Genomic DNA, 23,039 nt, shown 5'->3' with positions numbered 1-23,039 from the left:
AATGTCATTATCCCGCTGTCTCGCATCGTATATTTTGATCGTCAATTTCTCCTATTGGAATATTTGTATAATTAAAGTCTAAAAGTAGTAAAAAACATATTAAATATCACGCTAATCATTTTTCTTAATACATTTAAATATGATTATACATAAACAAGTATTGCATTAGAGATTGAACTGTAAAGGTGTTATGGAAAGTGCTAATCATGAAATACTTTTGTGTCATTATTGTTTTATGCATTTCTTCATGTGAAAGCCAACTAACAACATCCGATAAAACAGAAAGTCGTTCTTTATTGAAGGGTAGTTCATTATCAGAACAGAAATTATGGAATATAAAACTTGATATTTACTTCTCCAAGTCGCTTCCTCCAGTTTTACAGAAAGCTATAGGAGCGAATGTACGATTTAAATGTGAAGCTATATTGAACTTTACAAAAGTTGAAAGATACATGAAGAACAAACAAGGCATAGAGACATCTTTGAAGGAGTCACCACCAGAGCACATACAGCAGACACTCATGAATAATGTTAAAGTTTACTGGTTAAAGGACAATAAACTATTATTAGATGCACATAGAGTAAATATTTCAACTAAAATCGATATGACAAATGGGACTATAGGCACTAATTTGACAATAAAAGATGTACAGTATGAAGATAAAGGAAACTACACTTGTGTTATAAAACAAAATTATGAAAAGAAACAAACATCTGTACTGAAAATTATAAAAGATACAGATATTTATGATAAACTTGAAATACCTACTTATACACCATTATTTCCTAATTCTAATAAATTAAAAGAGTTAGAAATTGATGTTAAAACAACTCCTGACTTAATATCAGAAAGTATGCACTCTCAAACTACTAATAGAACCAAATTACCAACTAATTCTACTGCTACAATGCGAAAATTAGAACCAATTTGTCAAGAATATGTAGGTAAAGTATGTACCCTACATTTAAAAGGTCAATTTGTTTACATTCCATATGATACCACACAAACTGAAATTGAAGATAAACTTGGCAAAGCTTTGCAAGTTACAAGATACTCAAATGATATTAGCTCAAATTGTGAGGGGTATGCCCTACCTAGTCTTTGCTATTCAACATTTCCTATATGCAGGGATCCTTTGCTAACCAATGATAACTTTTTCAAGGAAGCTAAAAAAATTTATAGCTTGCTATCTACTGCAAATGCTTCTAATTATGAATACAATATACCTGAAATTATATTTGAAAATTTACCTCAAGGTGTTCTGCCACAAATGAATAATATTTTCAACAAAAATGTAACCATTGAAATGTTGAACTACCGTTACAACTCTACTGTACTTAGACGAGTTTGCAAACAAGATTGTGAAATATTAGAAAATGAATTGTGTCAAACAGAATATGCTATTGCTAAAAGACATCCTCATATTGGCCAACAATTAACACTAGAAGATTGTCAAGATTTGCCTGAAGTGGATCCAGAGTGTCTTAAAATAGGTATAGGTACAGTCATGGTTTCTGATGATGAATGTTATTGGGAAAATGGGAATGGATATCTTGGTCGAGTCAGTGTTGCAGATAATGGAATGGCTTGCATTGAATGGTCTAAACAAATGCATGTTCGGGTTTCAGATTACCCTGAACTTGCTGGTAGACATAGTTACTGTCGAAACCCAGCTGGAATAAAATCTCAGCCTTGGTGCATTGTAGAAAAGGATGGAAAAACTGACAAGCAACTCTGTGACATTCCAAAATGTGCACACAAAATTTGGATTTATATTGTTGTTATTTTCTTCATACTCACTTTGTCAATTATTGCTTTTATTATTTGCCTTTGCCATAGACACAGAAGCAAAGGAACTGCTGCTACAATAAGAGACATTAATCTACCCAATGCTGATAAAAATATCTATGGTAATTCTCGACTGAATTCTCCTATTGAAATGAATGAGTTATTAACAAACCAAAATATCAATAATCAACCACACTTAACTCGAAATACCCGCGGCAATGGTATTCTTCGAATTCCTCACTATTCTCTAACACAAATTAAGTTTTTAGAAGAATTAGGGGAGGGTGCATTTGGTAAAGTGTACAAAGGAGCACTGAAGAAAAATGGAGATACTCAATATGTAGCTGTAAAAGCTTTAAAAGAAAATGCATCTGCTAAAACTCAAGCAGATTTTAGAAGAGAAATTGATTTAATCTCTGAACTCACACATGAAAATATAGTTTGCATTGTGGGAGTAGCACTGAGGGAAGAACCATTATGCATGTTGTTTGAATTTATGGCTCGGGGAGATCTTCATGAGTTTTTAATGGGAAGGGCACCACCGTCTGGCAAAGGTCTACCACCTATGAGATTATTGAATATTGCGCATAATATTGCATCTGGAATGCAATATCTGGCATCACATCATTATGTTCATAGAGATTTAGCAGCTAGGAATTGTTTAGTTTCTGATGACTTCATTGTAAAAATATCCGATTTTGGACTATCAAGAGACATTTACAGTTCAGACTATTACAGAGTAAGTATATATTGAAATAGTTTATTAGTTTTTATGTTTGTTAAATGATACTTTAAATATCTATGTACTATATATTTTAGGTACAATCTAAGAGTTTGTTACCAGTAAGGTGGATGCCACCAGAATCTATTCTTTATGGTAAATTTACAACAGAAAGTGATATTTGGTCCTATGGAGTTGTACTCTGGGAAATATATAGTTATGGACTGCAACCATATTATGGGTATGTATCATTACAATTAATAATTTTTAATTATTTCTTAGTAATCATATCATGATAATTACACACTATGACTTAAAATGTCAAAGAAAATTCAATTTATTCAATGAAAATACAAGAACTAATGGTAAATGACACTACCCTACACACAAATGGTATCTTGGTAAGTACAAAATATATTGTTTTCTGATAAATTTTATTCAGCATCTGTAAATAATTACCCGATTTACTATAACTCATATTAAACTAATTTTATTATTTTTATATAGATACAGTAATCAAGAAGTAATATCAATGGTTCGTGGGGGCGAGTTGCTAGCTTCACCAGCTACTTGTCCACCTCCTATGTATACACTTATGAGAGATTGCTGGAAACATACACCCCAGAGACGCCCCAATTTTGAAGAAATTGTTAATAGGTAAGTGTAGGATTTATCTATCTATCCTCAGAGACTTGGTATCTCTCACAGAGTATTTCACCATTTTTTATATATTTGTAAGTGGGAATATCCTATGGAAAATTATTCAATTAGTGCATTTAGTTTATACACCTCACTTGAAACACTCTTTTGAAATGTGCCCATTGAAGCAGTGTGGCGTGGTGGTGGAATACAGTCGTCAGATTGAACTGAATAATATGTTACCACAATGTCATAAAACGTTACGTACTTATAATTTGAGCAATGTGGGCTTAGTTGCATCAGAATAAAATCTTTGCAACCAGCCAACAGAAGAGTTATAGGAATATTAATCTATTTCCTTTAAGGCTATAAAACATTACTTCGAATTATTATATTAAAATAATGACTAATATCTAATAAATAAATAAATATTGATAGTGAACATTTTAAATTGGCATCCGATAATTGCAATTTGATTAGTACAATAATAGATAAAAAAATAAATCCTTAATCTTAATTTATTTGGAATATGATAATGTTGAATGTTATTGTGCAGGATTCATGAATGGATTCAAATGGGTGGTTGCCCTGACAGTGGGCCGTCTGAATCTGGAAGCTCGTGTGGACACAGGCCTAGTGCATCAAGTAGAGATTTACAAGAGAAAGTACCACTCTTGCCACCACATTGTTCATCGTCTAACGGCTCTCTGACTACAGGAGGGAGTCTTAAAAAGTTCAGTGTAGCTGGTTCCAGCTCAAAAGTTGCCGATGACAATTGTTCCACATGCAGTGAAGTGCCCCCTCTTGCACCTAAGTTAAAAAAACATAGCGCTGGATCTCTTATAGATACTGAAAGAGTTGGAAGGGACACTGTCATCCGGATACCAAATACACAGCATGGTAATGAAATATAGTCTTCATTAGATCATATCCAGAAACAATAGATAGAAAATATTTATGTTTAGCACACATCTCATATTATTTGTATAACGTCGTAACTTGCCTGTTAAGATGTAATTTACATAGTTATATAATTACGTCCAAGTTTCATCCCGTCGATTGATGTTTGAAAGAAACGTCATCACAAAAATATAGCATATTTATTACACTATCAATATATATATCATTTACTCAATTGGAGTGTATAATCGTCAAAGCCAGTGAATAAGACGACTGTTTCTCTGTTACATTATCTCTACATAAACAGCTGTTTTATAAATCCTTATTGATATTGTTTGTAGGATGAATTTACATTACTCATCCAATATATTAAAGTACATTTCAATGGTTAGTGTTTAATTAGTTTTTACAATTAGATAAGTAACACCTAAATATAATTAAGATTTTCCCAGACAGCAACATTTTAAAATTCCAATTAATATTTTGTTTTTCACCAGAGATGAAAAGACTTGCCTAACTAATAAACTTTAAGTTATTCTTCATTAATATACTATTATTTTAGTATCATATAAGTTTAGAGTAATATATAGACGATATTTTAGGTGTAGCAAAAACTCGCAGTTGTATTTATACCACTTTACAACAATAAGGGGAAGCTACCTTCAGTACTGAAGATTTTTTTTTATTTACATAAAATTCAAGTATTTATTTAAAGAAACTGTCTTATACTTGCATGTTAATTACTATTAGTCACTATATAGGTATATTTTGTCATCTGGTACACTAATTTCTATTGCGGTGACAGACATAAATCACTAAAATATAGGTAATTTATAAACTATAATGTACTATTATACAAAAATATATATTCAATTGTTCTCTAGCAGCATATGCCAAAATGTGAGCTATCACACATTACACTGTATGGATTATACGTGTATTTCATTCATATGTTTAAAACTGTATAAATTGTACAATACAAAATCAAGCTGTCGGTCTACTCAGGAACCTACTGACAATCAAATAACATTGGATTGGGCCAATTCCCACCTTTTTATACAGCAGGCAGCAGGGTTAGGGGTTTGAACCTCGACTCAGGCCGTCGTAATTTCAATCCGCGTTTTGGACGGGAGCTCGGAGGGGACCCAGTCTTGAATACGTTTTAAAAGAACAGTTATACTGATCTGTTAATGGATTGGATAGCAATCGATATTTAAATTACACTCCAGAGTAGACCGGCTGGTTATATGTTCATGTAGCTACTGCTTACATATACTGCGAGTATAAATTATTGGCATTTTGTCTTCGAAAAGACACATTTTCCAACATATGTGTAAATTCAGCGACTAAATATAAAAACTATTTTCATACATAAAAATGAACCCGTTTCATGTGTTACCGATTTAAAGTTGAAATCTCGAGCATAAATTACTAATTATGAAAAAAAAATATATATATTATCAAACAATTTTAATATACCTATTTTTTTGGGCGTATTGATTGAACTAATAACAGACGAAATTGCAACATAAAACTTTCGTTTTGCTTTTGATTCGAAACGTTAAAAGCGGATTACATCTAATCCACTTATAATCGAATAGTGTGTGGATTCACCTTGGTATCATTAATAATAATTGAATCGTTTATGTACCACACCCGGCCATCGTATGCCCGATAGGTTAGGCAAATCTGTCGGGTTCTGACAATAATATCAAAACAAGGCTAATTGTATTAGAGGTACGAATAGTTTTCATCGAAATTTAGGTACTTGTGTCGTCTCATGTCCATATTTAAATTGATGGCATATCATACCCATAAAATACGGGCCACTTGTGAATGGAGAGTGGGTCGGTATGACAAGTTTCAATTAAAACATTTATATTTTAATGAAAAATATTATAAACGGATATAGAATTTCTTGAATTTTGTACTTGTTCTACCCTTTGTCACAATTTATTACAGTTGAAAGACCTCCTCAGGTTAGGTTGTGTGGCGGAATTTCTGGAGGCCGCAAGAAAAGTTAATCTAAAGTTTAGCTTAACTTTTCTTGCGGCCACCAGAAATACCATATTCAAAATTTTATATTAAGTTTAGCTGCTAAACTTAATATAAAACCTTGAATATAGTAAAGACGAAAGTAATAAGTATAATGATGAGTACAGTTGATGTTATAGATTACATATATTTTCATTATTTTAAATTGTAGGCTATCATATTTGTTGACTGATCAGCTTTAAGCTTATTTTTTTATTTATTTTAGGTTTAATATTTCCTAAATACCCATAGCATGTAGTTTAATTTTTTTTTATTTAATAGTTAGCAAATGTAGTTACAGAAAATGGAACTTCTAGGTATTATTGCTTGCTTTAAATTTCATCTGTAATGGATTGTACTAGTCTTATATACTATAGTCTTTGACTGATCATTTGATAATTTTAAAGAAACAAAATAAAAATCAAATCCCGTTCACCTTGTCTTGACTCGTCGAGTTCTGTGTTCTTTTTTCTAATATTACAAAAAAAATACTTTAAATTATTGGCCAGGCGTTAATATAAATTGAATAGCATGAGTACGAGAACTTTTCGTTTTCACGATAAAGTATTTTTTCTAATAATATTCATTTTTAATACATTCCACATCTTGCCAGGTCTATATGGATCTAGACAATCATTGTCAACATGTCCAAACTGACACCTTAGCTTATTAAGTATACACATCCTATTATGATTGTATTAATTTATATAATTTATTCATTAATAAATATCGCATGACTTTGTATAATTGACTGATTTTAATAAATCTGTTTGTACTATATTGTTTTTCACAATAGAGTGACTTTAGGTATTTTCTGGGTAGCCTGGTCATAATATTTATTTTCGGGATTTTAGTAAAATAGCTTTTAAATATATATTTAACTATTGTATTCCCATTCGCATTTTTTGAGTTGTGTTCTAGTTACTTAATACACTGGACCAGCCATGTGACAACCATTACGATATGAGCGCTACTAGCAAAGAATACGATGTTACATGAATAAAAAATGACTAGAATTTATGTAAGAGACATAGAAGTTTAAAATGACCTGTATAATATTAGTAGTTAAAAACTTTTATAATTTTTCTGTACTTGCCAAAGACTTTTTTTGTATGTGATACTTTTACTTTTGTACCTAGATGTAAATTGTATTTCTATAGTAATATAAGTTTAACGTAAAAATAAACATAAGTTTTTTTATTATGTCAAAATATATTTTATTTATTAACCAATTTATATAAAACTCAATATTTCCAATACGTTAATATTGTAAAATTTATATTCTTACAACAATTCATTATAATGAGGAAAAAACTAAGTAAATAGTTATATATAACTATTTACTTAGTTTTTTCCTCGTTTTTATTTCTTTTTACAATCAAGTTTTCACCATGTACTCTCATATGCAACTTGAGGTTATGGCTTCCCGTGAAAGCTTTGCCACAAATTTTGCATACAAACGGCCTTTCTCCTGAAATTAACAAAATAAAAATAGATATAATCATTGCAACAATGAGAAAGTGCACATGACGTAACGTAATAAGCGCATTCCGTAGTTATATCTATGGTAATATATATATGTAGTTATATGTATGGTAATGCTGAGGTATACTTTGCAAAAAATTGTCTTTGTGGAATGTCAAGAAGTTTACTATAAAACAAACTGCTTAGCAGCTATAATAAAGCTTTGTTTCGTAGAAAAGATAACGCAATAAAATCACAGAATAAGTGGCATGACATCATGGTCCTCAAGAATGGTAAAGCATGAGTGATACCTCGAGTGTCACATTATAACGTAACGTCCATAGCTGGATCGTTTTGCCATCCCAGTTACATAAATAAATCTTGTAAGAATACATTATCATTAAACTGTACTTAGAAGATATAACTACCTGTATGAGTGCGGCGATGTTTAACAAGTACATTAGCAGTATAAAACTTTGCTGGACAATATTCACATTGATGCGTACGATTTCCATTATGTCTGTCCATATGTATCCTCAAAGCTACCCGACTTTTATATATAGATGGGCAACGATCGCATTTATATGGAGCTGCTTCTCTGTGAGTGCTCAAGTGGCGATGGTACTGTAATAAGTAACATAAGTTGTAGACTTAAACAAATGCTATTTAGTGCGGAAATGCCCGAGCAGAAAGCTTTATCTCCTTATTTCTTCGCTGTTTCGGGAAATTCATTTAGGAAATAGGAATTTTTCTAGGATATAAAAAAAGTGATTTGCAGAGGGGATCCAAAAGTCTACTTGACATACATTGTATCCAATAGGTCAAATAATACTCATTTCTAACAATCCTATCCGTTCTTGAACCAAAATCTAATGTCTCTTGTCAACGGAGATTTGACAAGCACTGGCACCGATACCATTACGATCAAAGTCCGAAACACAGGAATTAAGTAGGTATAGCAGAGTAAGTATTACTGTTACGCAGCGGAAATAAGTGATATGTATATTAATTCTTATTCCTACATATTTAAATAAGCCGCCAAACATCATTCTGCCTGGATAAGCAGCGAAACACCTATAGAGTCTCAATTGTGTTTTCTACCGATACAGAAACAAAATATCTAAATCTAGTCTAGCCATTTAGAACATAGGTCATAAAACATGTACAGAATAATTACATATATATATTAAGATTTATTGCATAACAATCTATAACATATCATTATATTTTCCACAACTTACCAAATTTGATAATTTGAATTCTTTTCCACATACAGGGCATATGTGAACGCGAACTCTACAAATGTGTGCATCTAACTTTTTCTGGTTCTCGAATGGTCTTTGACACTGCTTACATGTTGCTTTCTCAGTAGCATGTCTTCTTATAAAATGACTCTAAAAGATAATATCTACGTAAAATTTTGTATATTTACATCAACTTATGTATTAAATTTATATAAATGCATAGCTGACCCGGCACACGTTGCTTTCCCAAATAAATTAATATCGTTATTAAAAAGTAGGGATGGGCGGTAGAAGGGTGACAATTTAGGGTTGTATGTATTTGTTAATGCCAATTCATAAAAAATAAAAATGTCGAAAAAATAAATGTCACGGATGGACAGAACAACCCTTATCACTTAGGGATATGAAAAATAGATAATAGCCGATTATCAGATGTAGTATGGTAAATAACATTGGGACACGAGAATTTTATGTGCAAGAATACACCTATATACACAGATACTTAAACAACCCTATGCTGAAATCATTTCGGTAAAAATTATACGTACATACATACCTTTAAACCAGTACTATATTTGCAAGAAAAGTCACATAAGCGGCATACATAAGTCTTTTTCTCACTATGGCATCGAATATGACTCTTCAGACTACTTTTCTCAATAAATCTGAAATTGTTCAATTGCAATATTACTTAACTAATAGAGTTTTACCGCGTTACATTTGAAACAATTGAGTAATCCGTTCAATGAAATACAAATTAAATCAAAGCCACGATGGACTAAGCAATCTCATCATATTTGTCCTTTTATTCCTCATTGAAATATTATGAGTTGCTGAAGCTTTGACAAATGGCTAAAAGAGGCTTATTAATCAGTAATCATTCACCTAATTAAAATTACAAAGTATGCCCTCAGCGCGTAAAGTATGCCTTCATTGGTTGTTTACCATCAGGCAAAACATATGAATAATCATAATTACCCTGAACAATTCAGAAAGCTCCATCTAATCCTAAGTTAAGCAATGTGTTATGGGTACTAGATAACAGTGCTAGGAGTATTTATTTTTTTGTAAGTACTTATATAATATACATATAAAACACCCAGAGCAATACAAACAATTATATTCATTCATTGTTGAATACAAACATTTGCAGCCTGTGAGGAATCAAACCACGGCCATCGAAAGTCAGTGGTATGTTAAACCATTAGATCACCGAGGTCCTCCTATGTCGATTCGTTCATTATAAAAAATAATACAATAATTAAGGGGTACATAAAATTAACGAATAAATACCTTATAGCCGTACCTTTTGGAACAATAATCACATATATATTTTACTTCTGAATGAATACTCCGTATATGACTCCTTAATTTTCGTGGTGTATCATAACTACGTTTACATTGGTTGCACTGCAGCGTAGTCTGCGGAATATTCATAGAACACCTATTAAGTTCATAAAAAAATATTTTTAAATTTTTATAATCAAAAATATATCAAGACATTAACTCGTTAATCGTTATTTAACGAAGTTAACATTTTGATTAACGGATTAACTTTTAAAAATGTTAACGGACACGTTAACTTCCATTAATATGCAGAAGTCCGTGAATCTTTAATACAATACCTACTATTTACTGGACGGAACCGCGGCGCGGTGTGAAAAAATTAGGTTCAAAAACAAAAAAGCTCCAACTCTTTAAAGAATAAAACGCAAAATCTCAATAAAATGTGGCTGGACATAAAATCAAAAGACTCAACAAAAAGAGAAACAGGTACTCATAAATCTATTCATTAAATACAATACTGCTTTACCCTCAAGCGCTGCAGTTAAACGTCTGTTTTCTACAGGTAAAGACATTTTACACATATCAACGGATTAACGTTAACTTGCGTTAATTCTTCTGAAATGTAACGCTTTAACGTTTAACGAAGTTAACTATTTGTATATAGCCAGCTATGTATATATACCATAGTAGATATATATATATATGACTACTATGGTGGAAAACAAGCACAAACCCATCTGACTGTAAATGGATACCGTAGACTATGAAAAACTGCATTATAAATAACTTGCCAGTTCCTCTCAATTGGGAAAAAAGAAGAAATTAAATATCACTAGCGCTGTCTAAATATAATTGTTGTTCTATAAAAATGTAAAAATTCCTTTAATCAAATTTTCTTCGTAAAACCCTTTAAATTGAATCTGTATACTTAACTGAACAGTAGGGAAAAAATATTATTACAAAAAATGTGACGTTCATAAGAGGCTAAAATGTCCTACATGAATAAATTAAGACAGCGGAAACGACTTCATTTTATACTATTTAAGACGCGTGTCAGAAACAAAACTTAATACCTACCTCTCCACTATAATGTAATTTTCTGTAATGATGCTCCAAATATGTAGTTGTTGTATATCTTTTGCCACATAAATGACATGTACCTTTATTTTCGGGCAAATGTAAAAGTCGATGACTAAAGAGCTGTGGCCAACAGATAAACTTTTCAAAGCATATGTCACATTGATTACTATTAATATGGCTTTCCAAATGTTTAAGCAGCTCAATATTGTCTACATATTGTTTTTCACACATACCTGAAATATGTAGTTTGTAAATTATTCATTCAAATAATCATAGTAATCATTATAATGACAATCGCAAATGAAACTCAGGATGAATTACATGTGTATAATAAAATTTTTATCTTTTTTTTAAACAATTAGAATGGCAATCAAGCTGATGGCCCACCTGATGGTAAACGGTAACATATATATGTATGTGTACCGTACTATAGCACCCATCACCACTGATTGCAAACGTGGCAGGCACCACTCACACATTGTCATTCCAGAGGAATAAAGCACGACTACGAATAATGACGGCCTCGGTGGACTAGCGGTTTAGCACACCGCCTATCTTCCGATTGTCGCGGGTTCGATTCCTCGTATAATTGTTTGTAGCGGTCTGAATGTTTTCTACGTACAACATATATGCATTTCCTAAAAATATAAATATTTTTGTATCAGTTGTCTAGTACCTATAACATAAGCCTTGGGGCTAGCTTAACTTGGGTCTAGATGGCGCTGTGTGAATTGTCTTGAGATAAAAGAAAAACATGTCAACTACCTCACCCGTCAACTGAAACACAACATAGAAAGCTACTTGCCAGCTGAAATAGATGAAATAGAGGTAACTCCAGTATTAAATATATTTAGTCTGATAACAATAAAGTACACTATATGTCACATTAAATCAATGTGGCCATAATGATCTATTTGTTTAATTTTGAAATGTAATAACTACTTACCACAGGATAATATAGCTGATTTCATTTTCGTTTTCATTTCTTTCATTGCCTTTTTCCTTGGTACTTTTTTGATAGTTCCTATAGAAAATGATTTCCTATTTGAAATATTCAATACTATAAAATAGATAATTACAAATGATTGTACCGAAATATAATGTGCAGTGTATAAGAATCACTGAAAAAGTATGCGGTATTGCGGTACAGTGCGGATGACCAGCAAAGATAGACAGACACGCACACATACAGGTCGGCCATGCCAATTGTGTCACTTGTCTCTATTACCAAATACGAATCTTTATTTTCAAACTTTCGCATTTAGTAAACTTCATTAATATAGATAGTCAGTAAGTGTATGGATACCGAGAGCGCTGTGTCGCGATTTCTTTGGACAATCTAGTGGACAGCAATAGATCTGAGGTTGAGAAACAGGATCTTTACAAACTTTTAAAACATATATTAGATAAATCCAAAATTAAATTAATAAATAAATTTCTAGGAGTGATAAAATAAATAAATTCCTGTAGGTACTACACTAACAAACTGGAAGCGAAAGTGATAAAATAGTACTGTTTATTATGTGGCAGTTCAACTTTTTTTATGATTTCATAATTTGATAGATATGTTACTTACCGGCTGTAAATGATTTTTTCGCGTTGACACATTACAATAAAAAAAATGAAAATATATTTCATTAATATAAACCATATTCTAATATTTACTTACGACTGGAGAGTTGTTTCTTTTCATTTCTCTTCCCTTCGATTACTTTATTTCTTATTCTTGGTACTTTATACGTAGTTTTACCTTAAAAATATAAACATAATCTTGAGCCTTAATAATACTCATTTATAATAAATAAATAAATAGACGGGGAGCCTATGGGTAGATCCAGAAGTTCCATTACCATTAGGTATCATTAAGAGCCCTGTGTTCACGTCAAATTGTTAATAGTGGCTAGTGTTTGGCTAATTGCGGAAACTGGAGTCCAACATACAATACAATACAGTGGCTGGAAACACACATGCGTACGTACTTACGTTTTTAAAGGTACATACACCAAAATATCATTTTTTACAATTTTTGTCTGTCTGTCTGTTTGTTCCGTCTAATCTCTGTAATGGTTGGACTCATTTTGACGGGACTTATTTTGGCAGGTAGCTAATGTAATAAGGAGTAAATTAAGCTACTTTTATTTTATAAAAATAAAGTTATATTCCACATGGATGAAGTCGCGTGTACAGCTAGTAATTACTATTATAGAATTCATCAGCTAGTATTCATTTGAACAATTCGCCAGAATACTCTTCATGATATATTTATGCTGTAGAGAATACATAGATGCAAATGGCTTTAACTTACGTTTTTCAGGCTCAATAATAAACTTCACATCTTCCAATTCTTGAAATGATTCCTCAAGTCCTTCATCAGCATCAAATTCCTCCTTCATGTCATACTGTTGGTCGTCAATATAGCAATTGTCAGCATTTGGTTTAAATTGATTTTGTGTGAAATTTGATACAATTTTGTCATCTTTTATATCCTAAACAGTACAAAATATATGTAAATATAAATATGAAAGAACATGATGAATATATACAGGCTTAACACTGTTAACCTATTGTCACATTGAGTATACAGCTAATAATTAAATGTAGTTTTTCTATTTGTCTCCCCTATTACAGAGTCCCCCACTGATTTATGAGATAATATATATCTAAAATAATGTATACATTAAAACCTTATTTTTGCATAATATTCATCCATATTATGTATGGCTTAGCCAAAATAAATAAATTATGAAACCTGTTATAACATAAGTACTCATTTAATTATGAATAAAAATAATAATCATAGTTACCTGTACAAGATCCCTTAATGTATTCTCAGACAAAATGGATTTCTCTCTGAATTCTATGAATAATTTTACCACATTGATGCAATTTTGACAAAAGCACTGTGGCATCCCATCATTTAAAGTGATCTAAAAATAAAAAAATATTATTTTAAACATTAAAATCAAAATTTTGAACACCAGTATATGGGAGCAAGTACTGGGTGAGTCAAAATGAACAACTCATATTGCCATTTTGTCAAATTTTAGTAACTGACCCATGTAGGTTGAAGAGTACTAAGTGGTTTTATTGAATTGGATGTTATTTTGCGTAAGTCCATTTTACTAGTTAATGAATTTATATTATTTTGTTCAATTCTGCTATAATTAGAAGTGTGAGATCACAAATATTCTGTGCAGAAACTGACAACTTGACTAGTCAGAACAGTCAACACTAACAATAAGCTGCCAAGCTATATCTGAACTCTGTTCAATGCCTTATGATGTCTCAAATATGGTTAAAATATCTGGTTTTTGACCACTACCTATCCATGCTCAGTTTTAAGAAATCCGAAATGGTGAAAGGTGGCAATTTTTTAAGTGGAAGTAAAACATTTCTTAAGTTATGTACAGTTATATTTCCATCTTATTTAACATTTGACTGGGAAATATAGTAAGCTCAATAAAATACAGGGTCATAGCGGATGGGCAGTGCAAAGTTTAACTTTTCTTTTATGATGGGCTAAATGTAAAGTATAATTCATAATATAAAAACATTACACTAAGGCTGAAATCTCTCAAGTGGTCTGAGAAGGATCAGTTGACAACCTTTAACTTTGACCCATAGAAATGTATTAAATTTATGCAGTCAAATTCTGGTTAGTTAGCAACCACGATGGTTATTTTATTGACATGAATTGAGGAAGTCACCTTGAAAATCATTGTCATCTTTTTCAGTATCATCTGGTGTACTAAGAGATCTATTTGTGGAATATCACAAAAATTTTACACATACTCAAAGCAATTTACACTGGCCTTAAATTATGAAATGATATCTTTATCAATCTTTTAGCAATATTACAGAAAAAAAGAACATTTTAACATTTATAAAAAAAAATATTGTGATAATGCTGGCCACTTATTTCATCTTAAGTGTACTGTTTTTAAAACAAACCATATAACGAGTGATGTATATATACAGTGACCATGCTTCTTTCCTGCACTATAAGATAGTTACCACCAATATTAATATTTATCTCTTATGCCTTTAAGTGAAGAATAATTTGTCTCTGATTTCAAATGGCCATGAAGTTGCTAAATTGGTACAGTGTTCGTTTTCGATTTATTAATGAATAAAGTTAGATAGACATAACAAGTTTTGTAATAAATAAGTTTAAGTTTCTATTCTTTTATTTATTATTTTTAAAAGCTACGTAACAAAGCGAAAGTCTGGTCCCGGACTATTAACAAGTTATTTATGATATCGCCGGGGACAACTGGGGGGACTAAAGATTGCAGTTGAACTCATTGTCATGAACTGACCATTTGACCCTAATTAAAATATAATAAACATTATTGTCATTCGGTTAGTGATGAAAATAGTTTAAGTTGTTATCTCAATTATGTATTATCATTAAAAACACTTACGTTGAGATTCGTGAGTGAATTGTAATTTATTATGAAAGTTTCGTCTATTTTAAACAATTCGCTTTCAGCAAGTAAACAAGCTCTACACATATCCATGGTGATCTATATGTAGATATTAAATAACATAACTTTTATTGTTTTAGTTATATTATGGACAATAGACAAGAATAAAAAAACAATAGTATTATATGATTATATACTTTATTAACAATAGACACCACAGTTAACAGTCAGTCAGTCACAACACAGATTACCACAGATGACACTGCAATTGGGATGAGTGTTGAATATTGTTGTTTGAATATTGAATGTTGATAAAGATGCTTTTAAGATAAATATAGTCCGTAAATAAAGAGTTTAGGAAAGATCATTTAAATATGCAAACAGATATAATCGTATTTTATTATTGAGTGACATTAAAAATCATAGGTACATTCCTTTTTTATATTAACAAATTTAAATGGCCAGTAAGGTACCATAACTTCACGTATCTATTCTAGATGGTATAAACTAATATCTTCTCTTGAAGTGATGGTTCCTTTCCTGTGAAGAGAAATCTTGAATCTATGTATGTACACCAATCAGCCGGCATAGCATTGCCAATCTTGGTTTGTATAAAGCCTTGGTGAACATATCTGCAATTTGGAATTCAGTACCAACTTTAGCTATTTTCATAACTCCTTCAGTTATGGCTTCTCGTATGAAGAAATGTCTTAGCTTAATATGCTTGGTTCTGTTATGGAACTCATAGGGTGGATTTAATGCAAGTTTTATGGCTGATTCATTGTCTAAGTATAGAACAGAAATCTTTGATGATTGCTCTATATTTTTAATAAATCGTTTAAGCCATATTATTTCTCTTGCAGCTTCAATTGCGGCTATTATTTCAGCTTCAGTACCAGAGATTGACACCGACGACTGTAGTTGACTTCTCCATGATATTGGACCTCCGTAAATACATACCAGGCCTGACGTCGATCTTCCAGAATTAGGATCTCCACCATGATCAGCATCGCTATAGCAGATTAATTCTTTCTGCGTATCTTGGCTGTATGTGATATAGTAATCCCTTGTACCATTTCAATAACTAAATATTCGTTTCAGTCTTGTAATGTCTGTCTTTTGTAGGAGCTTCTAAGTGTCTGGATACAACACCTATCGCATAAGAAATGTCAGGTCTTGTTCCTACCATAAGATATGCAAGGGCTCCAACTGCTTCTCTGTAAGGAAATGTGTTATCCCCATCTTCTTCTCTTAATTCAGATTCTTTCACTATTGGTGTAGCAACACTACTGTTCTGCATACCAAATCTTTCTAATACCTTCTTGGTGTATGCACCTTGATGTACTTTAATACAGTTAGACTCCTTTTCTATTTCAAGCCCTAGAAAATAATAAAAATTTTTGTTAGTTTGGATTTTTATCTTAAACCGTTTCTTTATCGCCTCAAGGAACTCATTAGTCAGCTCTTGTGATGTACTAGTTATCAAGCCATCGCCAACATAAAGGGTATAAGTAGCCTACCTTCACCCTCTTCATAGAGAAGAAACAAGGATCTTCTCCAGGTACATACCCTTGTTCTATAAGGAAGTCTTTAATTAGTTGTTCCAGCACAATGGAGCTTGTTTCAGTCCGTATAGGCTACGTTTCAACTTGCATACGTTGTTAGTTCCATTATCATACCCTTCAGGTTGCTTGACATAAATTTCTTCTTTTAGGCTTCCATAAAGAAATGCTGTAGACACGTCAAATTGGGTGAGTATCATATTATCACGAGCAGCAATGCATAATAGTGTTCTGATAGTGCTCATTTTTGCGACGGGACTAAATGTTTTTTCATAATCGACCCCTTTCTTTTCAGTGTAGCCAACAGCAACAAGTCTAGCTTATATTTGTCAGTTGATCCATCAGAGTTTCGCTTGATTTTATAAACCCATTTACTGGATATATGGCTTTACGTACATACGTATAATGGCTTTACATCCATTTGGTAATGGCACTAAGTCCCATGTTTGATTCTCTTTCAGGGATTTAATTTCATCATCCATAGCCTTTCGCCATTTGTCTTTATCAGCAGATTTCATCGCATCTTTAAATGTCTTTGGTTCTTCTTCATGATTATAGACTTTTTCTACACAATGTAAAACAAATTCGTCAAATCTCGCAGGAGCTTTCATTTTAGATCGATCTCTTAAAATTATTCTCTCTTCCTCTCGAGGATTTTCATTATGAATTTCTTCCTGAGGTAAGATATCTTCTCTAATATATCATCTTCAACAAGATGCATCATTCGTATGTATCTTGTTCATTCGTATCAATGTGTGGCAAAATGTTTGCATTGGATACTATATCATGTTCGCATTCGGTAGTATCTGACTGTGTATAGTCGTTAGTTAAATCAATCGATACATTCGACTCGTCATGCTCTTGACTTAAGTCAGCGGGATCATTACAGACTTGAAGTGGGATGATCACTGATTTAGCAGTCTTCTCTTCATGATTACTTTCGGTAGGGACTATATTTTCATCTATAGGATTTAATGTCTTTTCTTCAAAGATTACATCTCTGGAGTTCATTACTGTCAGAGTGTTTTCTATTCAAATGCGATACCCTTCGTCCTCATTGTAACCTATAAGAATACCTTTTTTCGCTTTCTTGTCCAGCTTTTTGCGTGATGCCTTTGGTACATGTGAATAACAATGACTTCCAATAATTCGTGAATGTTTAATCCTTGGCTTTTTGCCATGCCATAACTCGTAGGGTGTTTTCTCCAAATGAATAGGACCAGTACGGTTAAGTACATAAACAACAGTACAAGTACTGTTGTTTATGTACTTAACCGTATTTCAGCCCATAAGTTTTTATGTAGTTCCCTTATAGGAGTATGCATTTTAGCTCTGACAGCCTCAACAACGGTTCTATTATCACGTTCAGTTGCATTCTGTTGTGGTGTGTGAGGCATAGTACATCTATGCGTAATGCCTTCCTTTTGTAGAATCCGTTTCACATTATTATTTACGAATTCACCTCCATTGTCAGTGAAGAATTCTTTAATAATATGCCCTGTAGCTTTTACTTGAGCTATAAATTGTATCAGCTTTTCTTAGACTTCACTTTTCTTTCTAATTAAAAATAGATAGCGATACTTTGAAAAGTCATCCTTTAGTAATAGGAAGTAACGATATTTGGCATAGGAGAGTATAAATGGTCCACAAACATCACCATAAATGTTTCCTTCACATAGGGTTCTGTGAGTAGGACGTACAATTTTTATGCCCAGTTCTCGTTCAACAATTTTTCTTACATGATCTTTGCTCTGATGTACAAACCTTTCATGGTAGAGCTGTAGCATATCTGTTGTATCAACTGCATTAATATTTACTTCAATTGGATTCAATAGTTTGTTTCGCAATCTTAGTCTATAGAGACCTCCATATTTTTCTCTTTCTCCGAGTAGGACAGTTTCTCCATCTAAAATCAATTGGTAGTTGTTTGTTTTTGATATGAATGCGCTATCGTTCAACCAATCTTGAGCAGCTAAGACAGAAAAAAGATTTTTTGAATTTTCTGGAACAAGCCAAACATCATTTAAAGTTATCAGTTGCTTTCGACCATAAATATCTGCTTCCACTATTATGGATCCTTTACCAGTAGCAGCAATAGCATGGCCATTGGCAGTTGTTACTATATGTAACTTGTTTTGAAATCGTTCAAAATTTTCAAATACATCTGACCTGTTTGTGACATGGCTAGTTGCGCCATTGTCGACATACCATTGATGTTTATCAATGTTTCCCGTGTAGTTTACTTCAACACTCATTAGCATCATGTTAGCTTTGCATTTATTATTGTTGGAAGTATTACCTAGTTTTGACGTTGATGGTTTTTCTAATGTTAATGGACATCCATCAGCAATCCATTTGCGACAATCTTTAACAAAATGATTGTTCAGACCATAATAACTACATTTCTTTGACTTGTCTTTGACAGTTACTTTTTTATGAAATTTAGACTTGCCTTTACCTCCGGTAAGCGCGAGTGCTTCTTCTATTTCAGCTCGAGACCCTTGTTTGATTGTAATGCTCGTTCGTAAGAACATATATCAACAGTTAATTTCTCTATACTACGATCCTTTTTTGCTAACAGCTTCCAACTTGAGATAAACTGGAAATATTCATCCGGACAGCTTTCTAAAGCTTTACCCATAAGAAAGATTTCTGGTAGTTCTTTGACTCCTTCTTTCTCCATTTCAAGGGAGAGATCTCGCCCTACATTCCTTAGTTTGAATAAATACGTGCCAATATTATCAGCAGGTTCCTTTACAAATTTAAAGAATCCCATATAGTTGATGTCGGGGCAAAGGGGTTCGCCTTGAGGGGGGTGTGGATGACCAGTGTGTGCTGTTTATAAATATTGGCTGTATATGGTGAGTCCTTTTCCTTTCCCTGGACGAGAAAAATCATAGATAATATGCTATATACTTGGGAAAAAATGACAATCATGTCAAGATATGTCTGTCAGTCAGATTACTACATTTAATTCAAATACCTATTAACCTATTATTGCTTATTTATTATATATGTAATTTAATGATATTGAAATATTTCTAAAATGTGGTCCATTATATTATTGTTTTTAATATCTTTATTTGCTTATTTATTCACAGATGAATTAATACCAAAGCTAGGCCATTTATTCATAAATGCCGGTATGTTTGGCATAGACCTATGCAAAGTTAATAAAAATAAAATGTAAGTTTATCTACATCATTTGATGTTGATGATATAATTTTTATTAAAAATAAATGTAAACTAATAGCAAATATTTTCAGACCCGAAGCTGTAGGAGTAGTTTCAGGATGTGTGTTTTTGGTAACATGTTTTATATTTATACCAATTGTATTTGGTTATAATTTAATAGAGAGAGAACATTTTCCACACAATGAGGTGAGCAACTTCAACTTTATTTAGTAAATTTGTAGCTTAATTTATATCTGTTTTAAACAATTTTTTCAGATGAAGACTTGTATTCTGAAATCTAGTTGTACTCACAGCTCTTAGAGTATAAGACTTATAATTAAAAAAAAAGAACTATAATAATATGTAATGTATTCTGGTTTACTGATACTTTTTAATAGAATTTTATGTTAATTAATTATTTATATTAATACATTTCTAATTTAATTCCATTTTCAAGCAATTTGTTAGATAATCACTCATGATAACAATAAAAACTCATGTTAAAATACTAAATTTAGTATAGCATATCTTTTTTCATGCACAATGACCCAGATGAGAGGTTAATTGAGGCCCGAAGAATGGAGTTCAACTTACATTATCTCTATTTAATTATCTTTGAAAAGCAAAAAGGCTAAACCTGGTTTCCAGTCAAGTTTTGCTTGCTAAATAAATCGCTGGACTAATTTAAAGAAAAACTTACTTATTAATTCCTACTGGTTTTTTAACATATTAAATTATTATACTAAATGTATATTTTTATTGATGTAACCAATATTGTAGTTGCTAGTTTGCAGAGTTATTAGCTGCACTGCTGTCCATATGTTGTATGCTACTGTTGGGCTTTGCGGATGATGTTCTGGATCTAAGATGGAGGTACAAACTGTTATTGCCAACTATTGCATCACTGCCTTTACTTGTGGTGTACTATGTCAATTTCAATTCCACCACTTTTGTGGTCCCTATACCACTGAGGCATTGGCTAGGAATTTCTATTAATATAGGTAAACATGTTGAAAATTCTTATTTTTTGCGTAAATAAAGAGAAAAAGTCCAAACTTCTAACCTAAAAGTTATTAAAACATTTATTTTCTGTACAAATTACAAATACAATAATAATATTGAATTCTTTTATATTAATCAAAGTGTGAAATTCTTTTTATAACAAACAAATCTTATTTTAATAGTAGCTGTTCTTATTGTGAGTTTTTTTTTATTGTCAAATACATATATAATTGCATAGTATAATTTTATTGTACTGATACTTCTTTCAGGTTTTTTGTATTATGTTTACATGGGAATGTTAGCCGTGTTCTGTACAAATGCTATAAACATACTAGCTGGCATTAATGGTCTTGAAGTGGGTCAGTCAGTGGTCATAGCATTATCTATTATTACATTTAATATAATAGAAATTAGTGGTGACCAACATAAAGCCCACATTTTTTCGTTGCATATCCTGATACCTTACCTAGCTACAACTTTAGCATTATTAAAACATAATTGGTAAGTTATATTCTCATAAAATACTAGGTGTATAAGTATGAAACCGGATTTTTCTTAAAAGTGCCGCCAAAATCGCTGTGGTCTGCTTACGGTGCTGAAGCTTATTGTATGTTGTTGTTGAGGAATCCGACTAGGAGTTCCAATCAAAAAGCCACCACTTTTGCATTTGGACCTTGCTCCATCCGACTACCACTTTTTGCATCAATGGGCCACGCATTGTCTGAGCACCGCTTCGCCAATTTTCAAGAAGTGTCAAAATGGGTCGAAAATTTGTTCGGGTCAAAAGGTGAATTCTTCACCTTTTCGCCGCGGAATTCGAAAATTGCCCGAGAGGTGGGAGGCTTGTGTGATTAACGAAGGAAAATATTTCGAATAAAATCGCCCCTATGTGTCTAGAGTATTAAACGATACATTTTTTTAAAAATCAGTCCGGTTTCATATTTATACACCTAGTATATTGAAAATGACTAAATATTTACAGTCTTACTATAAATATATTTGCAATATTTTCTAAATGAATCTTATTGTTTATTTTTAGGTATCCATCCAAGGTGTTCGTTGGAGACACATTCTGCTATGTATCTGGGATGACATTTGCAGTGGTTGGAATTTTGAGTCACTTCAGTAAAACAGTTTTATTATTCTTTTTACCACAAATTATTAACTTTGTATATTCAGTGCCACAATTATTCCATTTCATACCTTGCCCTAGACATCGATTACCAAAGTACAGCGCTGAAACAGACCTACTGTATCCTAGCAGAACAGTCATAGTAAAAAATAATATGTCATTTTTAAGTAAATTAACAATACAAGTTGCAACCCTGCTTAAATTAATAGATAGAACTGAAGATAAAGATAGTATAACAATCAATAATATGACATTGATAAACTTGTTTTTAATAAAATTGGGTCCCATGTCAGAAATGCGACTTACCATCAGCCTACTGATATTTCAAGTTTTCTGCAGTTGTATTGCATTTTTAATAAGATACCCTATGGCCTCGTATATATATGATACAAATAAATAATTTATTTTTATTACCACTCGATTTATTACATTTCAACATCATCAGACTACCCTCAGACTGCCTGCATACGGTACATACACCAAAATAACATTTTTTTACGATTTTTGTCTGTCTGTCTGTTTGTTCCGGCTAATCTCTGAAATGGCTGGACCGATTTTGACGGGACTTTTTTTTGGCAGGTAGC

General features: G+C 32.0%; 3 protein-coding genes across 6 annotated transcripts; 2 read left to right on the top strand and 1 right to left on the bottom strand.

Moving 5' to 3' along the window:
- The first annotated feature begins 25 nt into the window (after positions 1-25).
- LOC131842100 (tyrosine-protein kinase transmembrane receptor Ror) lies at positions 26-5,091 on the top strand. Its single transcript, XM_059190604.1, has 4 exons — positions 26-2,528; positions 2,609-2,751; positions 3,018-3,167; positions 3,706-5,091. The coding sequence occupies exons 1-4, from the start codon at positions 207-209 to the stop codon at positions 4,061-4,063; spliced, it is 2,973 nt and encodes a 990-aa protein (XP_059046587.1). The 5' UTR covers positions 26-206; the 3' UTR covers positions 4,064-5,091.
- Positions 5,092-7,423: 2,332 nt separating this feature from the next.
- On the bottom strand, positions 7,424-15,802 carry LOC131841990 (zinc finger protein 84-like). Of its 3 annotated transcripts, none has more exons than XM_059190420.1 (11): positions 15,583-15,802; positions 13,963-14,085; positions 13,464-13,557; positions 12,828-12,908; positions 12,105-12,182; positions 11,156-11,391; positions 10,098-10,213; positions 9,348-9,456; positions 8,789-8,941; positions 7,976-8,171; positions 7,424-7,554 (listed from the first exon to the last, which is right to left on the bottom strand). In XM_059190420.1, the coding sequence occupies exons 1-11, from the start codon at positions 15,676-15,678 to the stop codon at positions 7,424-7,426; spliced, it is 1,413 nt and encodes a 470-aa protein (XP_059046403.1). In that variant the 5' UTR covers positions 15,679-15,802. The 3 variants fall into 3 exon arrangements, with proteins under 3 accessions (XP_059046403.1, XP_059046401.1, XP_059046402.1); XM_059190418.1 differs by having other exon boundaries at positions 13,464-13,644; positions 15,583-15,801; XM_059190419.1 differs by lacking the exon at positions 15,583-15,802 and adding an exon at positions 14,866-15,007 and having other exon boundaries at positions 13,464-13,644.
- Positions 13,089-22,868, top strand: LOC131841991 (UDP-N-acetylglucosamine--dolichyl-phosphate N-acetylglucosaminephosphotransferase). 2 transcript variants are annotated; one of them, XM_059190422.1, is made up of 6 exons: positions 13,089-13,129; positions 20,249-20,333; positions 20,414-20,528; positions 21,109-21,322; positions 21,593-21,824; positions 22,363-22,868. In XM_059190422.1, exons 1-6 carry the CDS (start codon positions 13,126-13,128, stop codon positions 22,853-22,855), a joined length of 1,143 nt encoding a protein of 380 aa, XP_059046405.1. In that variant the 5' UTR covers positions 13,089-13,125; the 3' UTR covers positions 22,856-22,868. The 2 variants fall into 2 exon arrangements, with proteins under 2 accessions (XP_059046405.1, XP_059046404.1); XM_059190421.1 differs by lacking the exon at positions 13,089-13,129 and having other exon boundaries at positions 20,109-20,333.
- Positions 22,869-23,039: the final 171 nt, after the last annotated feature.

Source organism: Achroia grisella, unplaced genomic scaffold (genome assembly GCF_030625045.1).
Source record: "Achroia grisella isolate CSIRO2021 unplaced genomic scaffold, CSIRO_AGI_Agris_v1 utg204, whole genome shotgun sequence".
NCBI classification, from domain to species: domain Eukaryota; kingdom Metazoa; phylum Arthropoda; class Insecta; order Lepidoptera; family Pyralidae; genus Achroia; species Achroia grisella.
The sequence above is the reverse complement of the archived record's forward strand: the minus strand, read 5'-3'. Positions and strand labels throughout refer to the sequence as shown.

Bases quoted from the DNA above. Each gene is read 5' to 3' on its own strand.
- LOC131841991 (XM_059190421.1), top strand. From the start codon at position 20,194: ATGTGGTCCATTATATTATTGTTTTTAATATCTTTATTTGCTTATTTA. The intron at 20,334-20,413 runs GTAAGTTTATCT...AAATATTTTCAG, and splicing joins AAAGTTAATAAAAATAAAAT to ACCCGAAGCTGTAGGAGTAG. The intron at 20,529-21,108 runs GTGAGCAACTTC...TGTAGTTGCTAG, and splicing joins AACATTTTCCACACAATGAG to TTTGCAGAGTTATTAGCTGC.
- LOC131841990 (XM_059190418.1), bottom strand. From the start codon at position 15,678: ATGGATATGTGTAGAGCTTGTTTACTTGCTGAAAGCGAATTGTTTAAA. The intron at 13,645-13,962 runs GTAACTATGATT...TGTACTGTTTAG, and splicing joins CATTAAGGGATCTTGTACAG to GATATAAAAGATGACAAAAT. The intron at 9,457-10,097 runs GTACGGCTATAA...GAACAATTTCAG, and splicing joins TGTGATTATTGTTCCAAAAG to ATTTATTGAGAAAAGTAGTC.
- LOC131842100 (XM_059190604.1), top strand. From the start codon at position 207: ATGAAATACTTTTGTGTCATTATTGTTTTATGCATTTCTTCATGTGAA. The intron at 2,529-2,608 runs GTAAGTATATAT...TATATATTTTAG, and splicing joins ACAGTTCAGACTATTACAGA to GTACAATCTAAGAGTTTGTT. The intron at 3,168-3,705 runs GTAAGTGTAGGA...GTTATTGTGCAG, and splicing joins TTTGAAGAAATTGTTAATAG to GATTCATGAATGGATTCAAA.